Raw genomic sequence first — 26,576 nt, forward strand, 5'->3', positions numbered from 1 at the left:
ATAATAGTAACGGAACTGAAAATGAAACTAGACAAACAAAGACTGAAAACATTGTTAAGATACCTACTGATAACATTTCATGGTGTATTCCAAAATGAGCGTAAGTATTGAAGTATCCTTCGTCTTCTTGTATCGTCAGAGACTTAACGATATTTTCCATTGGTTCAACATACGTGGAATCCACCACTTGTTGCGTCACTTTCTTCATTTGTTCCATATCTGCTAGCATCCTTTGCAGCATGTCATTCTTTTCCTTGATTTGATTCTGTAAACTTTGTATTGTTTTCTGTAGTTCGTCGTAATGCCTTTCAGATAACGTGACACAGCCATTTTCTGCATTTACAACATAATAATCTCTGTTAGATTCTGCAGCAGGTGCAGGGATTTCCAAGTCATCGAAGTCTAGAAAGGAAAAAAGACAATTATAATAGATTATATTCATGGAAACACAGAGCCAACATTTAAGCTTATAAGTAAAGGTGAGGTGATTTTGAGTTTTTACGTCCCGTTCAGCAGCGAGGCTATATGAGACGTGGACCTACTAATTAACGTGGAATCCGAACCACATGAGCTCCCGCCGGGAATCGAACCCGGGTTTATAAGTAAAGGGTCCAAATGGATTAATCGAATTGCGGGATGAACATTGTGCGCCTGATAGAGGATGTAAAAATATGTATATGTACGAAGTTATAGCGGCTGAGCGCAATAAGAAACGGAAGGGGATGTAGTCAAATTTGGTGGGAGAACAGCTATGCTACGTTATTGAAATACATCAAATAAACTGCTGAATCGTGAAAATAGTGAAAGATACACAATGCAAACGGTGGTAGTTCCACATATTGGCAAAAGAAAAATGGGCAGAGTAGATCAAGAACCTCCGCCACCATCTTGAAATCCGATATTTTGAAATCTGATACTTTCTGAAATGGAAAGCTAGTCATGTGATTTATCAATTAGGGCCAGCATGTTCTCAAAAAGTCAATTGTGAATTTTAGTTATCATTAGTTGTACTTATTTGGAAGATTTAGGATCATCTACGAAAATCTACGAAAGTGATGCCCGTATGTTGAAAGTTTAGATTATCACGAAAACACATGTAAGTTAAACATATCCACAAGCCAAGAAAACTAATAGTGAAATTTGATATCTAAATTGTACATTATTACATTATTAATAAATTTCACTATTAGTTTTCTTGACTAATCCACAATCCAAGAAAACTAATAGAGAAATTTGATATCCAAATTGTATATTATTACATTATTATTAAATTTCACTATTAGTTTTCTTGACTAATCCATAATCCAAGAAAACTAATAGAGAAATTTGATATCCAAATTGTATATTATTACATTATTATTAAATTTCAATATTAGTTTTCTTCACTTGTAGATATGCTTAACATACATGTGTTTTCGTGATAATCCAAACTTTCAAGATACGTGTATCAAGTCCCCTAGATTTTCGTAAATAACTATAAAGATGATCCTAAATCTTCCCAGTAAGTGCAGATAACGATCACTAAAGTTCAGAATTGACTTTTTGAGAACATGTTGGCCTAAGTGATATATCACATGATTACCTTGCCATTTTAAAAAGTATCACAGATTTCAAAATGGCGGTGGAGGTTCATGATCTACGCCGCCCATTCTTCTTTTAACAATATGTGAAACTACCACTGTTTGCACTATCTTTGACTATTTTCACGATTCAACAGTTTATTTGATGTATTTCAATAACATAGCATAGCCCTTCTCCCATCAATTTTGACCCCCTCCTCTCCGTTTCTTATGGCGCTCAGCCGCTATAACATTGCACATATACATATTTTCACATCCTGTATTAGGCGCACAATGTCTCATCCCGCAACTCGATTCATCCATTTGGACCCTTTACTTGTTAGAAGATATTTTCTTCTAATCTCTCATTATCAAATGTTTCGTGTACAATCTAAATCTAGAATTTTGATAATTAACTACTTGCTCTTTCTTGATACTTGATCTTGCAGTCACCACTGCCAATTACACAAAGAGGAATGAAAACTCGGAGATTTAACTTCTTGTCTTTGCAATAGTAATTTTTCATCTTCGAGTGGTTGGAAAAGGGAATAAAGAATTCGATGGAGTTACAGTCATCGAATAACTATGGCGGTTGAAATAACTTTTTAAGTGAGCCGTAAACTATGGACTCCACTGTTACTTCTAGCTTCCCCGAACGGCTGAAACAAATTTACATTCTCCCAATAGATTTACATTCTCCCAACAGATTTACATTCTCCAAAGAGATTTACATTCTGCTTATAGCATTTTGTTTGTTTGTCTTATAGATTTTGACTTGTGTGTGTCGCAAATCGCTAAACAGATTTAAATTTTTGTAGCAATTTATAAGTTTTATATCGCAATTTCGGCAGTGTTGGAAAATTATTATTATTATTGTTGTATTTTACTGTTTTGTGTGGTTAGGAAATATTAATAAATTAACATATTTTTGTATCTCACAAAATAATAAGAAAATGCAATGCAAAAAATAAATATATAAAAGTAATTTAAGTTGTATTTTTTATTACATGCTTACTTTTTCCTTGCATTGTCTAACTGGGAGTTGGTTTGAATGTGTCTATATCGAGTTTTGTAGTAAGTGCTGAATCTGTAAGGCCATGACATAATGGGGAATTGGAATTACATAGTCTACGAAGTGAATCTGTATTTTTGCGGTAAAGACACATTAAGTTAATTTCAAACAAGTGTTCGATTTCCTAACTGATACTATAGCCAAATGCTACTCAAAGTGACTTCATTTTCCCACTTTTCTAAAAGTTCTAAACCAAATATTAGTTTTCTTTCCCCGTTTCAATACTTCTTTTTCTGGTTTCTTTCTTTCTGTTTCCTCCTCCCCTCTCTCTTTCTCCTTCCACAAGAAAGAAAAAGAAAAAAGAGAGAAACTTACAAGTTTTCATATCATTTCATTTCCCCTCCCCAAAGTTTTTCTATCTCTGTCTCTCACTCGGAGTGGAAAAAAGAAATTTAGATAGAGAGGAAGAGAGAGAAAAAGAATCCTTCCTTCCCCATTCCTTTCTTCCTCTCTATATTTCTGGATAGATGATATTTAACAACTAGATGCGTTAATTATAAACTCTTTACCATACCAGAGTCAGAAACAATAAAAAGACAAACGGGCAAAATGGAGAATACCCGTACTGCTAGAATTCCATGCTTTAGCTAGAGGTCTTGTTTCTGAAACGTAAGATAAGACCTTACATCTCGAAATCTCTTAGAACACTTTTTTTTTTTTTAATGCAATATAATGTCAAAATACACGAAGTATTTTTGTCGTCAATCCTATGACCATCTCCAGTATTATGGTGTGTAGTCCGTAGTCCGTAACGGAGAACTTACAATACATCTAAAGGGGAAAGGTTGTGATTTCCTTTCCAAATGAGGAGATACTTCTCATTGAACTTTACCAGTATATGTGACAGCAAAAGAGAATCGTTCTGCCTAAAACGAAAGAGATAATATACTGGTTTTTGATGTAAAAGTAGCTCGCTTCGGTCGGTCCACCATGTATTCTTCACATCATACATTCCAGATTTCTTTCGCTACAGAATCTAATCGTTGGCTAAGTGGTGGAAAAAAATAAGTGGTTGCAGACGAGGACTACACATTTGTATCATTCTAGCTTTTGATTAACCAGGTACTGTACTTCCCATTTCTTTGACCTTTGGATATTGCTTTTGCATGGCTTTTGTTATGGAAATAAATGGCGTAATCCTACGTGTGATATGTTTTAAAAAGATCTGTGAATATGTGACATATAAATGTAAGGTGGTTTATACATATACACTTCACCTATAAAAATTATATAATAAAAAAATCATATTTTTAATATTTTGTATTCTTCATTTTTATATTTTATTTTTTCCTTCATACTTTGTCTCTCTCTAGATATAAGTTGCAAAAGAAACTTCGAAGCCGTTAGGGATTTTCAAACTGAAACATATTTTCATGATAAATCAAACTAAATGTTAAAAATTAATATGCATCAAGTTGTTCCATTAAGAGTCTTCATCCCGGCGAAATTAAAATACCGCTAATTTTACAGTAATTATGTGATATCTTCAAATAGATAAAAGATAATCGAAATGTGGAACAAGCCATTTTGAAAATCGGTATTTATTTTCGGGTTTCTAAACAGCTGAAAACGGAAAGCCGCTAGGTGACTTGTGATAACAGTACCTCACGCAAAATAATATTGTCTAGGGCGCTCTTGTTCCGTATTTCAATTACCTTTTATCTATTTGAAGATATCACATAATTACTGTAAAATTAGCGGTATTTTAATTTCGCTGGGATGAAGACTCTTATGTCAGCCATTAGTTCTTACATAATCTTTAAACTGAATTGAAAATATTTCCTGGATAACTGATGTTCACCTTGGAAAATATCATCCGCGTTGAAACATCCAGTGTACAACGAAACTTTTGAGAGACTATGAAGAATCAAATTTCCCACTAAAATCATTTTTAAAAAAATAGATTTTTCTGCCTTTCTTTAGTAAATAAATATCTTGGTTACCGTTATAACAGTTTCCGTATTCCTGTGATGTTAGTATACGTTAAATGAATTTCTCCATTAAATATGGCCATTTGATTGTTATGAAATTATCATATATTGTCTCATACGGCCCACAACGCCAGTAAATCCTCTCTGATTGGCCCACCCCCTATTCCAACTTGCACATATCTGCATTAAGTAAGGGATCGAGTTAGTTTGCTTACGTCTTCATATGTCAAAATAACTAAGAACAAATTATATTCTTAATTTTAAGAATATTAAATGTGAATATATCAAGTAATCTTTCTCCCCTTTACAATGTGAAGAAAAATAAAGGAAAAAAAAAACTTGCACTCACCGTACATTAACCAAGGATCATCCTCCACAATAGGTTTCATGTAAGTATCATTCTCCCACACTGAGTCCTTGTAACTCATTACAACTGACGGTTCAACTTTATGAAAACGAACAAAATTCACTAATTTAATAAATGAATAACAGTCCATGTTGTGAGTCCGTTTCAGCTCTATTAAATTGAACTTGTGGTCCTTTCGACAATGCAAGATGGCGTCATCAACGTTCGAGAATGTTTGTACACAAAACAGACAAGTTGTTGGTGATTGTGTATCCTCTCCTTCCATTTCTTGCCATGTATCATCATCATCATCATCTTCATCTTCCATATCAAAATCGGACTGGTTGTCTGAGGATAAATCTGGAATGTCTAATAAAATTTAGAAGTTAAAAGAAATTAGATAAGTTTTATGTGTCTGCTGTTTCGTTTAGAGTACAAGAATACTTCGTTCTCTATATTACAATCCCTCAGTTTCCTGGAGACCACAAGAGAAAGGTGTCTTAAAATTCAAAATTTATTATGGGTTTCACGTTAATGTTTATTTTCCTTAATATTTATTTATGATAACTACAAAACGTCCGGAAAAGTCGTATACTCCTACATATTACTAGTTTGTTATCAGCGTCTCTAATTAGTTACACCAACATAACTCCCAGGGCCTCCATGTAGCCCTGACCTGACAACAACCGATAACCCCTTTGTAAGTTATTACCAAGATACAGGTTGTCGAACATCATTACAGACCTACGACGAACTTCAGCAAGCAATATGGGATCCCTTCGGTACGACCAAACCTGCGGTCTTGAGAGAGAGAGGAAAAAAAATGTCCCAAGCAACCTGGAGGCGCATTCAATTATGTATCCAACGTGACAGAGCACATAGGGATTATTTAGACAATTAAACACAAGTTTATTACTAAACTATTTCTATACGGAACTAGTAAGATATGGCGATATACGGACTTCCTGGACACACTGTACAACATCTATAATGGGTGAAATAGTCCTTAGTCAGTTTATAGTATAAATTAAATAGAGTTCCGCAGGTGACACCCACAAAATTAAAAATTTGGGGAAAGTGATAGAATCATAAGAAATTTACGCATCACACAAACGCAAAAGCAATAAAGATACATAGTGAGGCTATATTAGGAAAACTGACATTACAGCCTAATGTGTCAGTGTGCCAATCCACTGTAACTAACCTGGGACGTTGTCATACAATAAGGGTAAGAAGGGTGCTGATTGATTCTATCAAAACTCAATGGGTCCCACAATATATCGCCCCTTCGGGGCTCGTTGCTATCCTATTTTAGGAGGGGTAAAAATTTGTAGAATCTACAAAAGAAATGTGTTAACTGATTTCACAAAAAATTGTGCAAGTAACAAAAATATATCGGGATTAAACTTCTCATATACATAAGATACAAATATGAAATGCAGCGTGTGCTCCCAGCAGTAATATTCCATACGGAAGATAAGATGAAGTGAAGTATTATGTGAAGGTAAGTACAAAGTAACCACAGAAGTGGTACAAGAAACACTATTCATAATTAAGGTTCTATTTAAAAAAAAAAAAAAAAAACTATTCTCGTTTATTTGTATATCCACCGTCACTGACACGCCTGTTTTCAGAGGAATTGTAGTTGGGATTGGTAGTGAATTTGGTTAGGTTAATCATTTCCAACGATTTACTATACGTCACAGTACCGGCACTGGAGCAGTCGACGGATTTAGGGTTGGGGAGATACTAAATATCATCCCAAGTTAGGTTAGGTTATTGAGTCACAGTACCGGCTCCGGAGCCGTAGATGGATTTAGGGTTGGGAGAGATATTAAACGCTATCCAGATACATTACAGTAAACATAAGTAATTAGAAAAATGTTTAAAACTGCTTTATGTCCCTTCGATTACGGGGATCATCAGCGGAACCTTACCTGACTTCACAAATACATTTTTTATCTTTTGCCGTTAATCTACATAATCTCTCACAGGATACAAAATTCTTAATCTTCAACGTAATTCCTATACTGTATATATGAAGTGACGGCATTACTTAAGCAGACGGTACTACCACATTTTGACTCACTTATGTTTTTAAGTTAGCTTAAAATACGAGGTGAAACAATTTTCATGAAGGAATGAGTGTTAATATAAGTAATTACGGGTTCACGAAAGCACACGGTTCTACCAATTAGAAAATTTATAAGAATAATACGATGTGAAACATTTTTTGTGAAGGAATGGGAGGAAGAATATAAGTATTAGTATCAGTGTACAGCATATTGAGTTGAATTTTAAGAGACAGTGAAAGAATTTTGTGTAAGTATACTCTTCCAGTAGCCTCGATTATGCGTATACCCCCCCACCCTTGCTGACGCGCCTGCTTCCTACGAACGCACCACTTGCTACCGTCCGGGCCGCCGTGCTGCTCTCCTGCCCTGACTCGGTTAGTATTCGTGTTTTTCAGGGGTCATCTAGCACAAGTTGGATCGTGTTTTATGCACTGTAGATCCCCAGCCATACATCCACAATGTCTTCATACTGAGCCCTCCTGAAGTCAATCTGCAAGTAGTAATGGAGCTCCTCATTTTGGGCATGGGCTATTAAAAGAAATACAAAGCCCTTACCTGACCTGAAAATGTAAGAAATTTGTCAACATTTCGCAGAAGCGTCTGCGGGATAATTTTGGAACGGAAAGGGATGAAAATCAGGTAACATCGCCATGTTCACGTGCTGAGAAATAAGTTGATGTTACATAAGTGTAGTTACTAAGCACTAACATAACATAACCTTAAAAAATCTAACCTGTCCAAACCATCAAAAACACAGGAAGTATAGGATGTACCAATTTTAAGCGAAGAATTTCAAATTCAAATATCCTAACCTATCAAAAAATGAAGAAAATATTGCAAGATATCACGAAATTTAAGCAAAATATTCTGCCCCCCAGTTCCAAAAATATGCACCGTCTGATCAAGTAATGGGAAGTACGAATTTTAACCCCAAAAAAATCTGGTCCCCCAAATACAAAAATACACCCAGTCAACTTCTAGATTACTTTTTGAACTTAAAGGATAATACTTAACTACACAGCGTTAATATTAGCCTATACTGAAAGATTCCATGATCTATGAAATATCACTTGTGAATTAAAATGCGCCTTTGCACTAAATAACTACTTTATATGAAATTCACTACACCATAAATAGCATACCATCTCCTTTTAATGCCATAATGTATATTCAACACTTTTATACAACTAGAGAACCCGCTAAAATTATAACGAATACGATAAAGTACTAAATATATCGATTTCTTAATTTTCTCATATTCTGAACTTCCTCACAGCACATGTAAAACAAATGAGCAACGTTTTCCGCAAACACAAAACTATCAACATGATCAGTTTTTAAGTAGCGTCTTATGAATTTTCTTTAGTTCAATTCATTATCCGGGGTGCTCATCCCATGTCGGGCTTGCGTCAACAAAACGCAAAATATAGTTTCAAATAGTCGACATCACGCACTAATTGTGCGACATCATGTCACTACAGGTTAGAATTATCCATTCCCTGCAATTTTCCTCACAGACTTATAAAAATTTATTACTACATATCTTGCATATCGCTCCGTTCTCGAAATTTTGCGAAAACTAACATGAAATCACGGGAATCTTATTCGTACATATAGAAAATAGGACGGTATTAAAATTGCTAAAAATTTCCGACCCTAAGACCTCATTTTGTAGTACTCGATATACTGCAAAATTAGAGTTTTGTTTCGCGATAATCGTCACAGCGATTATAAATAATTTCTTATTACATTTTGGGTTTTGTTGCAAAGAAAGTGCCAAACGCTGCTCCAGATTTATGATCTATATACAGGGAAGCCCAAAATTAGATATATAGTCCCGTACTGATCAACTCATTGCTTTTTATATCATTTCTTATTGGTATCCATCAGGTAAATTAAAGGGTCTTATGCAGAGTCGTTGTGACGCGTAGTGCTATACTAAAGAGTTCGACTAACATATATTCCCTGCAGTAGTCAGTCCTTTAGTATGATGCTAATCATATTTCAAAACGACTCTGCGTAAGTCGGAGATTCTTTATTATTTGCTCTTAATGTCTTTTTACTTATAACTTAAGCTCGGAACAGCCGAAGCAAATAAACCTCTAAGCTAGAATGTTATACTCTATTAATACAGGGGTGAATATCTAATTTTGGGCCACCCTCTATAGTTACAAGTTGTCATCTGTGAATCGCCATCTATGAGAGGAATGATCACCCTAGGGGTATCCAGCTTTTGGTCCATATACAAATCCGCATGATTGAACCGTTTAAGATAATTCAGAAACACATTGAAACAGAGTACCCATCTCGAGCCGGACTCTAGCATTATTGTTTTGCCTATTGGCAGGTCCTGGTAGGTCGTTAGCCAGCCCAAAAATGTAGCGGGGGGGGGGCGATCCAACCATATTATAGTTCATCACCATATTATAGTTCATTTGCAAGCCTACCGTGAAAATTTTAGGGGGGCCAGCAAAACTTTAGGGAGGCTCGGCCTCCCTGGATACGGACCTGGGTCCTAGAACAAATGGGCCTTATGCAAAGTCGTTCAGACGCTCTATTAGTACCATTCTAAAGTGTTCGACTAACATGTTTTCTGTAGTAGACAGGCTTTTAGTATAACTCTAATCATACGTCAAAACAACTCTGCATAACGCGTAATGAGGTTTTTCTTTTTTTTTAATTTTAGGATTCGCCCTGTGTAAAGTAGCAAATGCTATAGCATTTCCCTTGCCATGGCATATCCTATGGCATTTCTTGTCGATAGAACCTGCTCTATTTCGTAGCATTTTCCCCAGCATTTCTGGTCCGATTGCAGCGCCATGGTGTGTTAAAAAGAAGCGAAAGATTTTGTGCCAAATATCCATGCTCTTTGTTTTGTGTGGGAACATGAATTGTAGTAAAGAAAAATGAGTTGGAGTAGGGATGGTCTTTGCCCACATACTTCTTTCTGATTTTCATTTTCTAATAGGACCGGCAAGAACTGTTGTTACAATTACTATAGCTTTAGCTACCTCACGCTTAATTTCGGAGTTATAATTGCGCTATTCTAGAGTAATTTTTTGCTACGTCACGACAGATGCTTATCAAAATGCTACCGTTCAAAAGCACCATATACTTTTGATGCCATAGAATACTATACGAGATTTTTGGCAGCACATCTGCTACGATAAATGCTTCCGTCTAAAACTAGCCTTAACGTGGAATCCATATCACAAGACCTCCTACCGGGAATCAGTCTCCCATGCCAAAGGCGCGTAAATTAACCGCTTAGCCACGAAGGAGCTCACATAGGCTAGGAGCCTTTTGTCGCACCAGACCCCAAATATTGGAGAGCGTACCCCAACAGAAAACTTGTAAAAATCAATTATAAATGGTATGCATATTATCGCAGACTACAACGCAATTTTGCGTAGTCTTGACATAAACCGTTATGAAATGGGACCCAATACTCTGGCGTATTGTACAATTTTGCTTAAGCATATCTCCTCAGAATAGTACATATACTATTAGCAACACCACTCTGCGCAGTTGACCTTCTCTCCCCCTTCCTCTCTTGCCCAGCACATGATCGATGCACAAGCTTCGAATGCAGTCCAAGAAGTGAAGAATGCTTTAAGGCACAGGTATTTTTTAAAGGATGTTTAAAGACATTTGCTGCCTGAAAACATTATACAAAGTGCTATGGGGATCCTATGGTACATTTTGTACCATACGCGTTTTTCATGGTACATTGCGTTATTTCTCTTCTATTTGAGCTTTGCGTCCGGTTTATTTTTTTTTCAAGTCCAGAGACATTGTAGAAGACATTACGTATGGTTTCAGACCGTCCTGCGTCCAGACATAGGAGGTGATGACGTCATAAGTCAAAAATTTATTTTTACATTTACTAAGCCTATGTTCAATATTTTTTGGCGGGCTCATTTTTGCACGTAGAAGATTGAAATTTTGCACAAACATTCAGTCCACTGAGTAGTATTTACCAGATTTTTTTTTCAGATTTGTAAGTTGAAACAGGGGGGAACCAGAGGGGCAAAGGGTGAAAAAAAGGGATATTTTTACCCCAAAAATCCCGTTTTTCAGGATTTTTCCGCCTCACGTACATGATAGGGACACGTGAGTCATACCGTCTGAAAGGCAGTCTCATTCTGAAGAGAATGACGGTCGAATCATTATCCTAGGGTAATTAGGGACGTCTCAGGGATTTTTTGAAAAATATACTTCTATATAGGGAAAAATGGGACATGGTCGGTATATATTTATATATTTTTGGTGGGCTTACTTTTGCACCTAGAAGATTGAAATTGTGCACAAACATTCAGCCCACCTAGTAGTATCTATAAGTTTTTTTTCAGATCTCTGTATTAAAACAGGGGGGTCCAGAGGGGGAAAAATTGAAAAAAAGGGTTTTTTAGACCAAACAATCCCGTTGTTCACGATTTTCCCGCCTCACATACATGATGGAGACACGTGAGTCATACCATCTGAAAGGCAGTTCCATTCTGAAGAGAATGACGGTCGAATCATTATTCTAGGGTAATTAGGGACGTCTCAGTGAATTTTTTCAAAATATACTTCTGTATGGGGTAACATGGGGCATGTTCTGAATTTTATTTTTTGGCGGGCTTATTTTTGCACCTAGAAGATTGAAATTGTGCACAAACATTCAGTCCACCGACTAGTATTTAACAGATTTTTTCAGATTTCTGCGTTAAAACAGGGGGTCCAGAGGGGCTAAAAGTTGAAAAAGGGAAATTTAGATCAAAAAAATCCCTTTTTTCGGGTGAGGTGATTTTAGTTTAGCGTCCCGTTCAGCAGCGAGGCTATGTGAGACGTGCACCTGCTGATTAACGTGGAATCCGAACCACATGAGCTACCGCCGGGAATCGAACCCGGGTCTCCCACGCCAAAGGCGCGTACGTTAACCGCTTAGCCACGAGGGAGCTCCCCTTTTTTCGGGAATTTCCCGCCTTAGATACATGATGGAGACATGTGAATGGTACCGCCTGAAAGGCAGTTCTATTCAGAAGAGAATATGGGCGACACATGACCCTAGGGCAATTAGGCATGTCTCAGGAAATTTTTTCCCTGAGATCATAGTATTTTATGGTAATTTGGGGCATTGTGGGAATTCTTGATAAAATTTCTCCCGCCCTTACTATTCAAGATAGAAACTTGAAATTTGGCACACACATTCAGTATACCAAGTACTATTTATCAGATTTTTTTAGATGGCTACGTTCACATAGGGGGGGTCCAGGGGGGCCAAAGTTCGAGAAAAAAATCCCTCCGAAATTTTCACTTTGACATTTTTCCTGCCTTTTGGTATATGGTATGAGCATGTATGTAGTATCATTTGAAAGCCAGCTCTATTCTGAAGAGAATGAGGTATAAACCATGATCCTAGGATAAATAGTGACGATGCAGTAGCTGCTTGACTGAAAGTCTAAAAAATAGCCAAAAAAGCCGGGATCCGGGCACAGGTATCTTTTTAAGGATGTTTAAAGATATTTTCTGCCTGAGAACATTTATACAAAGTGCTACTCAAGCAGAAGTGAGAAGGGGAAAAGGACAGCTTTGTTATTTTTTAAAAATAAATATTTGTGAGGAGACTGCTATAAACACTTTTTTTTTCTGCGTCAGGAATATATGTATTATAATGAAAGGTTCCACAGTGACCAATTCCTAACGAAAATGCATGTGTCTGTAGCAATTTGGAGCGAATTTTCCTTGGTTCGACTCCTTGTAGGGAGATCATTATTAGGTTCGTTGACGTTGAAGTTTAGGGTCCTTTTAAGCATACAATTCATAAAACAATTATGCTGCACTTCATTTACCGATGATAATTCTCTGACACCAGTCCAAAACTATGATCTACCAAACGACTTTCAGCTGAGTAATGTATGGTGAGCATATACACCCTAACATGACTTTTACTGTATTTCTAGACCTACCAGATTGCATTTAATTAAGTATTGTGTGATCATCACATTGACCCAAACGTGATTATTACTGAGTTTCTAGCAGGAGCGTCATTTCAGACTTCACTTGACGGGGGCAAGAGCAACACCGACATAAGACGTTCATGTTTATACTAGTATATTAGTAGATAACCGATTAAAGTATATGTATTTCTGAAACTCTGAGGAAGAGCAATTGCCCCGTCCTTCCCCTAAGTGGTTTTTAGGCCTACCAAAATGGTTTCAGTTGAGTATTGTATGGTTACCAAAGTGATCCCAATGAGATCGTTGCTGGATTTCTAAGCCTACCAGACACAATTGTTACTGGGGTTTGTAGGCCTACCAGACGCTTATAGTTAAATGATACGTAGTTAGCACATGGACCCGAACGCGATTATTACTGAGGTTTCTATGTATAACAGACGGCTTTTAGTAGAGTGACATATGGTCACAACATCGACCACAAACACGGCTGTTACTGGATTTCTAGGGCTTAGAGAATGGTTTCAGTTAAATGACATGTGGTCAGCTTATTGATCCCTATCAGATTGCTTTTAGTAAAGTTAGGTGTGTTCAGTCCATGGATCTCAACTCACATATAGGCCCTAAATCGGTTTCTAGGTATAGGGCCTACCATATGGCTTTGGAATTTGGAGAGGTCGTCCATTTTACACTATCACCATCTGCTCACTGTATACTGACGTGCTACTCCTCCTTACGTAGTACGGACATTGCCCTAACATAACATACTACCGCCAACAGCCCTGACAGTTGCCAGCTCGGACTTCTAACGTGTTTCCAACTCTAAAGGTTTCAATTTTAATTACGTATATATATATATATATATATATATATATATATATATATATATATATATATATATATATATATATATATATATATATATATATATATATATATATACTTTTTATATTGGGTATTTCAAAATAATACCGACGTTTGAGGTCTGATTCCTGTCAGCAAGTTAAGACTAGAGTGACCATACGTCCCCAGCAAGCAGATGCTTCAAACGATTCTTTTTCTTTTCAATTTTCATGCAAAAGCATAAAATATTTTACTATTCTGTACTAACATATATAAAAAATATATAGAAAACTGATTCTAGTAAAGGGTAAAGTATACCACAATAATGGAACGGGTAGTATAGTGGGCTTATAGTTATAGTGTATTGCCTGTCACATGGAGACCATTACCCAAATGATCCATGACATTTCATTCAGATGCGACAGATTGTAAAATAAAAGAGATTGAATAAAAATAATAAGAAGAATGCATAATGTAATTAATTAATATTCAGAATAAAAGAAACAATTACACATAGCTATAAGTCAAATGCACAAATATATTACAGTACTAAAGAAAGAAGCATACAATAACTACAAATGCATGTAAATTGCTAATAGATAATTTTGACTTGTTATGCTATACCATACATTAGTTATACTTTCTTTCTGAGTTTATACTTAATGTCCTGACGACAGCTACTCAGAGACTTCATGTTGAAGCTCTGAATGGAACGAAGTGAATTCGAAATAGTGGAAGCCGAATGAATGATCGTTGAAATGATCCCAAAAGAGTGTATCCTTGGTTTATAAAATCTGTCTTTTTATACTCGTAAATGTTCTTGTTTGTCACAACTAGTTGGCACTATATTTTTGAATCTTAGACCAGTCAAAAAATAGTTTCCTAATAAATATTATTGTTATGTATACAAATATAAAGGTTATTTTTGTTTTTCCGTTCAGTTTTGGAAAATCCGTGTATTTGTCCACCAGAACATCACCAGATATTGTGTTTTTAACTTTTCCTGCAAATAATTGTGGGATCACCGATGCACCTATCGAGGTCAGCTAGATGTTACGCTATAGCTTGTTATGGGAAAGTTTATTTTCCAGTTCACACAACCTTGGCCTCAGGTTATTCTTATTTTTGGATGCTTTGACTTTTCGCACTGAAAAATATTATTTTAATTGTTCATTTTGTTCTATGTTAAATAAAAAAACTTTATGCACTATTGATAATTCACTTATTATATGATAATCCCCCTCTGGGAATTAATGAGCGGCTACTGAAAATGTCCGCATCAATAATTAAAAAAAAAAAAAAAAAAAACTTTATGCACTGAGAGTTGGTGCGTCGAATCTTGGCGAAGCACTGACGGGAAGATGTGGTCCGTGGTGCAGCAGTGGATCAGCGTCTGTCCACACCTGATGAAGGTCACCCAAAAAATACATATGGTCGGGGTGTCAGGCCGCTGCTGGAACCATCTGGAGCTTCTGCTTTAGGATGAGCTGGTTCATGGCAAAAATCCATACTGTCTCAGTCCACCTTGTGGCTGACTCCGAAAAGAAGGGTCTGGAATGCTGGAAGCTGCTGGAACCATTGTCTCTGGAACGTCTGGAACTGAAAAATAAACTCTTGGAGGTGCCATGCAGCCGGGAACAGGAACAGGTTCTCGCTGCATCGTGACGAGACGGAAACTGGAGATAGCATCGTGCAGGTGAAGGCTGGCTCAGGAACATCTCGAACTCAGTCGTGGAGATGCTGGAAATGGCCATCCGCAGGAAGATGGTGCCGCTTCTGGTAGGCTGGAGAATGAACTGGCATCTGGAAGTGACATCTGTGGGATCTCGAAGCAGGTGCATATTGAAAAGAAAAGGATTGCATTAGTTTTAGATTTTTGTGTGTGTTGAAAAAGAAAAAAGAAAAAAGAAAATTGTATTTTTCTTCTCTTTTTGTCGTCGGACTGGAATTAGTTTGAGATATGTATATGTATTGAAAATTAAACTATTTCAGACTGCAAAGTATGGTAAAGCAAGCAATTAGCCAAAAAAAAAATGTATTTCATGTTCGTAAAAACCTTTCTGCAAATATTAGGTAATAGAAATAGAATGCATAACAAGTGTGTTTGTTTATCTATGGTTAATGACCCAGAAAGGAAAAGATAACACGCCAACCGTTACGAGATGGAATGTCTTGATAAGAACGGTAGCGGAAAACTGTAGGTTTTGGAAATTGAAAGTGTCTTGTGATGTTGTGTATGACAGATCGGTTAGAATTGTGTGCGTGAATATTGTTAGTTATGATTCTTACGGGTTCTGGTGTGGTGTCTGCAAGTTTCGTTCAAAAGGTCTCGTGCGTAAATCGTGTTAGTGATGTACCGTATTTTGATCTATGTAATAGATGGAGTGTGATGCTTCAGGTAGGTCCTAGAATATTGAAATTTGCTTATATTCTGTCTTGGTTATTTGAGCATTAATTGAGTGTTAGCCTACCCTCCCTCAAAGTAGACTAAAAAAAGCGGCGAAATATTCCTGCGCCCTCAATTCAGGAATATCTTGCCTTGCGCTATGGTACAAGAATGATTAGGTGAACAAAATATCGAACGTTAGCCTTCCGCCCTCAAAAAAGACCAACATTGGCGGTGAAATATTCCTGCGGCCTCAATTTCAGGAATATCTTACCGTGGGTTATTGTAAAATATTATCCCACCGACTAAAGAGGAAATACAAATACAATCGTCCGTGACGTCGAACTCCCCAAAAACGACACATATAGAATGTATGTTTCAACTCAGATTTTGTCAGGCGGAAAAATGAAGTACAGTACATGGTTTGGAACTGATTATTCTAGGAAAATACCTGTTGGAAAATAAATAGGATGAAGCTGAAAATGACTTAATGACCGAATTTGTCTGGAATACGGGAAACAAATGTTGAGAGTATGAAAGATGAATTCGGCTATTTTAAAACGAAAACGAGAGACGTAGGCGGAAGTTTGAGGGAAAAAAAAAAAGTTTAATAGTGTTAGCAGGTTGTGGACAAGAAACCATATGAAACAAACACAAAGCTAGATTCAAATCAAAATTGACCGAAAAATTCAATGTTGTTGTACAAAATATATCTATTAGCTTTTCACATTATTGCCTATTAAGAAAAAGTAAGGGGATGGTAATTATAATCTAATTCCAAAAGAATAAAGATTAAGACAACACAGAAGGGTTCAAAATTTAATTATTTTTTGAAAACGAAATAGTTGCTTGTTCCACATTTCCTTGGAGCAAGATGGCATCGGTGAGGGTTAGGTAGCAAAATTCGGCGCCCTCAACCCGCCGAACAAAAATAATTAAATTCTGAACTAAGACCATCACCAAGAGCCTAAGGGGTATATGACAATATTAATGTAGGTTGGCATTAAAGAGTATCACAAGGTAATTGTAATAATAACAGTACTAACTAACTGGCAGTAACCTTTAAACTGGTGAAAAATTAATAAAACGTAAATTTAGTGATAAACCAGCATAAAATTATTTAGCCATACATAAAAATGTGCAAGTAAATAACTAAATAATCAGAATAATTTAGTGAAAAAAAATAGCATCATGACCTCAAGGAAATTTGAAATAAAATACTGAAATGTTAATGCAGGGGTGAAATTAGTAAAAATATGACCTTAAATAACATATTAACTATAAGTCTCGTAACGGAGACCAACTCCCAATAACTACGAACTATATGGGTATAGACCGTTAGTACTGAATATTTCTTTAAGCATTTATCAACATTAACAGAACCCCATAGAACAGAATCATGTTTGAATCGACATCCGGGTATAAGGTATGCTGGACGAGTTTATTTTGATGACTCCTGTCATCAGACTCGTAAAGGTACAGCTACACTTGAAATATCCTATACACTTTGAATCAAACATAACTTGTGTATACTTACTGGGAGATAAGGTATATTGTTCGAGCTTGTATTACTGATACCATCAGACTCGAAAATGTACATTAATACCTGAATTATCTCATGCTCCCTGTCGGAGATACTTTATGTAACATATAATGCATGCATAAGGGCGAAAAACGCACTCGCCACTGTGAAACCTACTACATGTAATACAACAAAAATATTTAAAACAATGGTACGGAATGGGGATGCTTAAAGAAATAGTAACACAAAAAGAAAGACAGAGGAAACACACGATACCAGCTCGTGTCACCCCACAATACAAAATGGGCTGATGTGGCCAAAATCAGAACCCAAACAGACAAATAAACAAGACAGGACACAGTACTAAAGGTTATACTAGTATTAACAACTAAATCTGGTGCATTAAATTCTCTAAGAATAAAACTTGGCAAAACAAGCGCAACAGAAAATATGCACACACATAATAAATAAAACCACTGTTTAATGAAATTTCAATTAAATATATGGGTTTAAAGCAAATGTTGTCAAGAGCAAATTTTCAATTACCAAAAATTAAAATAATAATAATAATAATTTCTAAATTAACAAAATATACATAGCCTTGACTAATGAGGTCATAAGTGAGAAAAAAGTATTGTGTTATGCATGAATAACGGAAGGTTTAATGCTAACTTATCATAGTATATACATTATCTGTCATTAAATGTATGTGAATGAAGAAGAAAATGTCATGTATCACTTCTATGTTCGCCGGGAAAGCCATAACATATATAAAAATAATGAATATAAAATTGAGTCAGATTCATAACGGTGTAATGGGTAAAGTATATTAGTATACCACAATAATGGAACGGGTAGTATAGTGGGCTTATAGTTATAGTGTATTGCCTGTCACATGGAGACCATTACCCAAATGATCCATGACATTTCATTCAGATGCGACAGATTGTAAAATAAAAGAGATTGAATAAAAATAATAAGAAGAATGCATAATGTAATTAATTAATATTCAGAATAAAAGAAACAATTACACATAGCTATAAGTCAAATGCACAAATATATTACAGTACTAAAGAAAGAAGCATACAATAACTACAAATGCATGTAAATTGCTAATAGATAATTTTGACTTGTTATGCTATACCATACATTAGTTATACTTTCTTTCTGAGTTTATACTTAATGTCCTGACGACAGCTACTCAGAGACTTCATGTTGAAGCTCTGAATGGAACGAAGTGAATTCGAAATAGTGGAAGCCGAATGAATGATCGTTGAAATGATCCCAAAAGAGTGTATCCTTGGTTTATAAAATCTGTCTTTTTATACTCGTAAATGTTCTTGTTTGTCACAACTAGTTGGCACTATATTTTTGAATCTTAGACCAGTCAAAAAATAGTTTCCTAATAAATATTATTGTTATGTATACAAATATAAAGGTTATTTTTGTTTTTCCGTTCAGTTTTGGAAAATCCGTGTATTTGTCCACCAGAACATCACCAGATATTGTGTTTTTAACTTTTCCTGCAAATAATTGTGGGATCACCGATGCACCTATCGAGGTCAGCTAGATGTTACGCTATAGCTTGTTATGGGAAAGTTTATTTTCCAGTTCACACAACCTTGGCCTCAGGTTATTCTTATTTTTGGATGCTTTGACTTTTCGCACTGAAAAATATTATTTTAATTGTTCATTTTGTTCTATGTTAAATAAAAAAACTTTATGCACTATTGATAATTCACTTATTATATGATAGTACTAGCACTAGTTCATTTTGTGCACTAATAGTCACGGCAAATTTCAACATTGTTAATTAATATTATGAATACCAATTACGGTAAGAGACAACATACACTTTGGAGAAAGGGTCTGTTGTTAACACATTCTACACTTTTAACAAAATTCAATATTGCTCAAATGCATACTTATACAATTTTAAATACATGCAATAATACAACACATAGTCAATATTTTCGACATTAAAAATATCTTCATTTTCTGAGATCATAGAAAAATTTAATAGCACTTTTTAATAAACCAAAATCAAGACTGTATTCTCTTATTACAGTATCGTTGTGTGACTATGCTACTGAGGCTTACCTGGGCCCAGAGGCATAGCACATACTAAACGCTCTTTTCCAGATGAGGTTCCCATACCTACAAATCCAGAACGTATTCTCATATTTATTCTACTAGGGAGATTATTTGAGTAAATAAAAGGTACACAAATTTCATGGAGGAAAATGCGAGCAAAAGAAAACACCCATTAATAGCAAAGGTAGTGTGTGAGGCTCAATGCGAGTACTTTTTTTTTTTTAATGAATCTAATTTGGGATTTAGTTTGTAGGAAAATTTTGATAAGTGTCGGACTGAAAACAACACTTAGCCTAAAAACAGACATTCAGACGGGAGAGCAGAGTTATAGGCATTTGTAAAGAAACTGCAACAGATTCAGATGTATGTCAATAAATAATTACTACTTACGGACTTAAAGTTTTCCATTCCAGTTCATCGTAATTGGCATCAACACTCACACAAACACTTCACTACTAACAAAGTTTGTAGAAGTTGTGTGGTGTCACTTATTTAGTCCATAAAGATGAATGGAAAGTCCTCTAATTCATTGGACATCAAAATTTCTAGAAGATCAGTCCTGTGCAGTGACCAATAAGGAGTCGGGGTTCCAGCATCGTAGTCGGCTAGCAATTGTCTCTTCCCTTCTCTTCTGTGAGGGCGATGTTTTCGGCGATTTCCCTCTTTTTGGGAGGACGTATAAGGTATCTTCTAAGTACTCTGAAGGATCCAAAGGTTTATAAAACAGTCTTTTTACATATTGTATCTTCTTCCTCATATTAATTTGTTTTTCGGGGATGAAGTAAAGCAAATAGGATGTGCTCGCACACAGAGATCTTGCGCGACAGAGTTTTAGAGGCAAAAAGATTAATGTTACAAATCGTTAGTCCTATTTGTAACTTCGTATGGCGTTCTTCGAGCGATAAAGCGTCCATACCTCAGCAAATCGATTTCCTGGCGATGGGAAAGCTCTCCTAAATGCTTTTCTATCTTAGGTTTGCAGTTTCGTTGATTTTTTTAAATCTTCTGCTCTGTCTGCATGTCTGTTTCCCGGCTAATGCTGAAGGCCGATTGAATGAAGTAAGAAAAGTAATCTTTTCTATGCAATGAAAATTAATTTGGAATAGTTGCGTTTTTCTCCGATTATTTCCTTTTTACTCGTTCTTATTTATTTTTGCTTCCTTTCTATAAATTACAAATTAGATGAGTTTTATGGTATTATTTCTTATATGTTTTTGATCTGCCCTTACAATAGAATCTTGAAGCCATACGTCACAGTTTCGCCACCCCTACTCTGCCCACTCCGCCCAATAGGATCGCAATGTTTTGAGCCAACAATCATGGCGGAAACGAAAGTAGTCCATGGTAGAAACGGCCAATCAGACGTGCCGTTGCTCGGTTGCTTTTTGGCTTCACCGATTTAATAGGATGGGCAGATCCTCTATTTATAACATCCTGGTAAAAACCTAAACCAATGAAAAAAATGCTATCGAAGAGAATCACTATTACTTAATATAAACAGCAACAAATTTCATTAAAATGGGAATATCCGCAGGTGGATCTTTTATTTTTAAAAGAATAATAAAACATGAAATTAAACTAGTATATACATAACGCCAGAGTAATAGTAAAATGAAAATTATCTACTAAGCATCAATTTGCTCCAAACCTAGATCTGTCGCATGAAACTTAGTCGGTGGACCTATATATTCCTGGTAAGAGCCCCAGAAATCTCACATGGAAGAGGGCTCAATTATTATTGATCAAAATAGTATTGGATACATTTGATCATTCTTATGTAATTGGAATTTCTCGCTTACTTTTCATTTCAGTTCCATTAATATCAATTTCGATTAAATAAATATCAAGTAATATATGGAATGTAAACCTAAATTTGGTGTTTTTCATAAATTTAAAGCCCTATAATGTTTGAATATTATAATTTGATGTTGAACGTTATGATTGCAGTAGATTTCATCCAATCATGTTTAGGTATAATGATTTAATTTCCAAATAAGAGCTGCAGTCAGATAAATGGATTCTAATTGAGTAATATGTAGTTAGTCAATACCACTCAGAGAGAAAACCAATGGTTTGTGCGATGACACCATTTAATGTCCTACTTGTAAGTAGACATTACATATTTATTGTATGTATACGCATGTCCAAAATTATTGTCGCATGTCTATAAATATGTTGTAGGAATATAATTTGATAACCAATTCACCCGATATTTGTCATAATGTTAGTATGTGTATAATCAACGAAGACATGTATGTGACAAATTTCATGTCAAAAGAGCAATAAATAAAACGAAAGTTGTTGTATTGTTGTATATTAGTGATCGTCCAAAAAAAATCGCTCTGTTTAAATTTCCTATAAGTGAGAGTGTTGTTTCGTTTTGACTTTGTCAAGTAATATGAAAATGTTCATGATAACCTAAGAACAATTCGAGTGAAAACCGTTTTTAAATCGGTCCAGGGGATCACAAGATATAAACGAGAACGCTAATACTTGAAACCAAAGGATAAGCCTCCTGCCTTTCCCTCATCCATCTAATGATATCGTGTTAAGTGTGAGATTACTGTGGTTTGTATCCTCAGTGAATTGAACAAGACTAGAATGGGATAGTTTATTAATTTTTCTCATAAGTGATTCCTTTCGTATTAATTTATTATCAATTATACCGAATAATTTATTTCGGTTATTATTCGTTAACATTTAAATATTTGAATCATTCAGTAACAATACTTCAAACATTAAAATGTGTTAGAATGTAAACAATGATTAATACACAAACTACAAATATACCAGCATCCCTTCTAGTAGTTCCAATAATTCCCAATGTTCTATATGTAACAAGAGTTTTCTCAACTCAAGAGGACTAACCATACATAACAGCGAATGCCTCAATGACATTAATAAGGATAAGAAAGTAATGATGCCACCGCGAAACATTCTTCATCTCATCAACAATCTAGTGCGCAAGTTTCGAATACAAATGTCAATGTGATAGATGAAAATGCATTAATTTCTAAATATAGTGAATATTTTAGGAAAATTAAAGTCATCAGTAAATATTTTACGAAGAGTTCCGCGAGGAGCAAGACATGTTATGGCAGATTTGTTATGTGAAGTGCTTGAACAGAGATTGAACTCTGACAATTTGGAATCCTGGATGAATCTGTTACTTTTCCCCTACGTAATACTTTGTATGCCTCCACATACTGTAAAAACCAGTAACCTAACTACGTGGGTAAAACAAAGAATCCAAAATTGGTCAAGCAGCTCCAGTGACAATATAACAAACCAAACATCTTTGAAGAAAAATAAACAAAAACGCACAACTGACAAATCATCTAATAGCATATTTATCAAGATAATTGAAAATAAACTCGCAGATGAAGATGTACATGGAGCAGTCAGACTTCTTATTTCCGAAGATACTTTAGCTCCAACAGATGCCAACATATTGAAAGCCCTAAAAGCCAAACATCCTACACATGCATATGCATTGGTATGCTCTTGATATAAATGATTTTAGCACTGATCTTAACAACGTCACATCTAATGAATTTCTTAAAGCACTGAAATCCTTTCCTTCAGGATCGGCTGGTGGTTTAGATAGCATGCGCCCTTCAATTATCAAGAATTTGATACTATATAATAATCAAGATTCTAAAGAGAGCCTAATTAAGAACATTTGTGAGTTTCTTTCAAACATTATATCAGGTAATGTTCCTAAAGAAGTAAGACCCATTTTCTTTGGAGCATCCTTAATAGCCTTGACAAAGAAAATGGCGGTATCAGACCCATTGCCATTGGGAATGTTTGGAAGAGACTTGCATCCAAGATTATCTGTGGTAGGATTAAACAACCACTACTCCAATTCCTTGCTCCACACCAACTTGGAGTAGGCGTTCAACATGGTGCGGAAGCGGCAGCACATACAGCACGTATCTATTACTCATACCATCACCAGAAGCCCAAAGCTTTCTTAAAAATAGATTTTAGGAATGCATTCAATGAAATAGACAGATATACAATGCTTTCTATCGTCAAAGAAAATTTTCCTTCGATATATCCCTATGTACACCAAATCTATGCTGAAGCCAGTAATTTATATTATGGCAAAGATATAATCTTATCAGAAAGAGGAGTACAACCAGGAGATCCTTAGGTCCAGCATTATTTGCCGTAACATTGCAGCCTATAGTCAATAATATCAAGACAGACTTAAATATCTGGTACCTCGATGATCGTGCAATAGCTGGAGATCCGGATATTGTATTAAATACATTTAAAATGATCAACACACAGGCAGCTACAATCGGTCTGCAACTAAATTTCTCGAAATGCGAAATCAGCTTTCTTGAAACTACAAATGAACAAAAGCACACACTGTTTTCGTCATACAACCAAGTAGCTCCAGGTATCCAATTGATGTCGCCATCAAACGCTTTCCTCCTTGGATCTGCTCTCTCAGTTGAATCAAGAAGAACTCTATTAACTGAGAAGATAAACCAGTTAAACATGTATTTCTCACGTCTATCATCAATATCTGCTCATTCTGCCTTTTACTTACTAAGAACATCATTTTCCATCCCAAGATTATTATATTTTCTGCGATGTTCACCTTCGTGGAAAGAAGAGGATTTATTAGAAAGATATGACAACAGTATAAAATCTGGTTTGGAGTCTATCCTAAATTATGCTCTTGAGGATAGCACATGGCTTCAGGCATCTCTCCCAGTTAATCTTGGAGGATTAGGCATTCGAAGAACCTTAGATTTGGCTATTCCCGCCTTCTTGGCATCATTCTACGGCTCTTAATGTCTAAAAAATCACTTCTCCAACTGAACAATAATCTCCACTGGGATTCTGAAGTTCAAGATTGCTCGTCCACATGGTCATTGTTGGTGAGTTCTGATTTATCCGACTTTAGTTTCAGGGCTAAACAATCCACATGGGAAGAATCTATCATACAATCAAATTTTTCATTTTTACTGCACTCTTCCAACAACCCAGAAGACAAGGCCAGACTGATCGCTGCATCGTCCATTGAGGCAGGTGCTTGGCTCAAAGCTTTGCCCTCACGTCCCCTAGGCCTTCACCTGAATGATGAATCTTTTAGGATAGCAATTGCGTTAAGATTGGGAGCAGATATTTGCGAACCCCATAAATGCTAAGCGTGCAAAAATCCTGTTGAGAAAAAAGGACTACATGGTCTCTCCTGCATAAAAAGCACAGGTAGACATCCTCGACACTCGAGCTGCAACGACATCATTATGAGAGCACTCATCTCCACATGTGTACCGGCAATAAGGGAGCCAAATGGCTATAGTAGAACAGATGGAAAAAGACCAGATGGAATGTCCTTAATTCCTTGGAAGAAAGGTAAAGCCTTAATTGGGACTTCACATGCACAAACACTTTTGCACCTTTCAACATTCCTTTATCTTCAATCCAGGCGGGCAATCCAGCAGGTCGAAAAGAGATAGAGAAAAGAAGAAAATACAACAACATTATGGAAAAATATCAATTCGTACCAGTTGCAGTTGAATCCGGTGGCTCGTGGGGAAGGGAAGGCCTGAACTTCATAAAGGAAGTAGGAAAACGCATCACACACTTATCCGGTGATGAAAGAGCAACCAGCTTCCTAATCCAAAGAATAAGCTTGGCGGTGCAGAGAGGTAATATAGCCTCAATAGTAGGAACCATACCTCCCGGTAAAGCACTGGAGGAGATTTTCTTACTTTAAAATACATATACTTTACATTCTTACTTTAAAATAAAATACCTTAAAATGCTTAAACGAAAAAATAGAATGTATATATTATTATACATTTTTAGAATTATCTAATTTGAGTTAAATAACAGAATTGAAATTTTGTAAACCTCATTAGTCATAAAATGTGTTAAAATCCACCTGTATAAAAATAGCTTGTAAACTTGATTACTGCATGTAAAACGAAGTGTTTATCAACAAAATTATTATTAAAAAATATTAAAAAAATAAAACGAAAGTAAAACTTTGTTGTCCATTTAGGAACATTATGTTTTATTAATTCTAATTTTCATATTTATAATTCTTTTCCTTTGAAATTTATCACAAATATACATTTCCCGATTATAAACATAGTATCAATATTAAAAGCAATCTGCAAAATCATTATCAAATTATATTCTTACAAGACAGTTATAGACATGCGACAATCATTTTGGACATGAATGTACGTAAAAGGAAATAACTTGCAACTACTAGCTATTATTATTATTATTATTATTATTATTATTATTATTATTATTATTATTATTATTATTATTAAGTGAATCTTTAAGTTTTACGTCGGCTAGGATAAAGGAGACAGTGAAGATGAGAAATGAATGAAATGGTGGAATAAAGAGTGGGAGGAAACGGGAGAACCCCGAGAAAACCACGAGCACGATGTTTATCCACCACAAAGTCTACACGGCGCGAGCTGGGATCGAACCAGGGATCCCAAGCAGCGGAGGTGAACGCTCTACCACTGAGCCATCGCGACCCTATTATTATTATTTTAATGACAGAATATAAACCATCAAGTAGATTCGGACGAAGCAACAAGGAAACACTATTAATGTTAATTCTCTCTTGTTTTCCTATTTTAGTGGTAATAATTGTGGAATTATCTCACCTTTCCTGGCACTCAAAGGTATAAATACGGGGATTAGGGAGCAATTAATGCAATTATTATATATATATATATATATATATATATATATATATATATATATATATATATATATATATATTAATTTAATTAAAATAATTTAGATTACTGTATAAG

The 26,576-nt window shown here is 35.5% G+C and overlaps 2 protein-coding genes across 4 annotated transcripts in view; one reads left to right on the forward strand and one right to left on the reverse strand.

Moving 5' to 3' along the window:
- The window catches only part of LOC145670405 (protein arginine N-methyltransferase 1-like), a 51,997-nt gene extending 43,683 nt beyond the window's left edge, over window positions 1-8,314 (reverse strand). Inside the window, exons 1-3 of the mRNA XM_081739047.1 lie at window positions 8,126-8,314; window positions 4,912-5,277; window positions 68-402 (exon numbers count right to left, since the gene is read on the reverse strand). Coding sequence (XP_081595173.1) covers window positions 68-402; window positions 4,912-5,277; window positions 8,126-8,144 — 720 coding nt within the window. The 5' untranslated portion in view covers window positions 8,145-8,314. The remainder of the gene's footprint in view (window positions 1-67; window positions 403-4,911; window positions 5,278-8,125) is intronic.
- A 7,712-nt stretch (window positions 8,315-16,026) lies between these two features.
- LOC145670407 (diacylglycerol kinase epsilon-like) overlaps window positions 16,027-26,576 on the forward strand; it is a 126,828-nt gene continuing 116,278 nt past the window's right edge. The window contains exon 1 of one of the 3 annotated variants that reach the window (XM_081739054.1): window positions 16,027-16,163. In XM_081739054.1, the coding sequence (XP_081595180.1) occupies window positions 16,145-16,163 (19 nt within the window). In that variant the 5' untranslated portion in view covers window positions 16,027-16,144. The remainder of the gene's footprint in view (window positions 16,164-26,576) is intronic. The other 2 variants (XM_081739052.1, XM_081739053.1) reach the window with 2 other exon arrangements.

The sequence above is a fragment of the Thermobia domestica genome, chromosome 14, assembly GCF_964235325.1.
Source record: "Thermobia domestica chromosome 14, izTheDome1.hap1.1, whole genome shotgun sequence".
NCBI classification, from domain to species: domain Eukaryota; kingdom Metazoa; phylum Arthropoda; class Insecta; order Zygentoma; family Lepismatidae; genus Thermobia; species Thermobia domestica.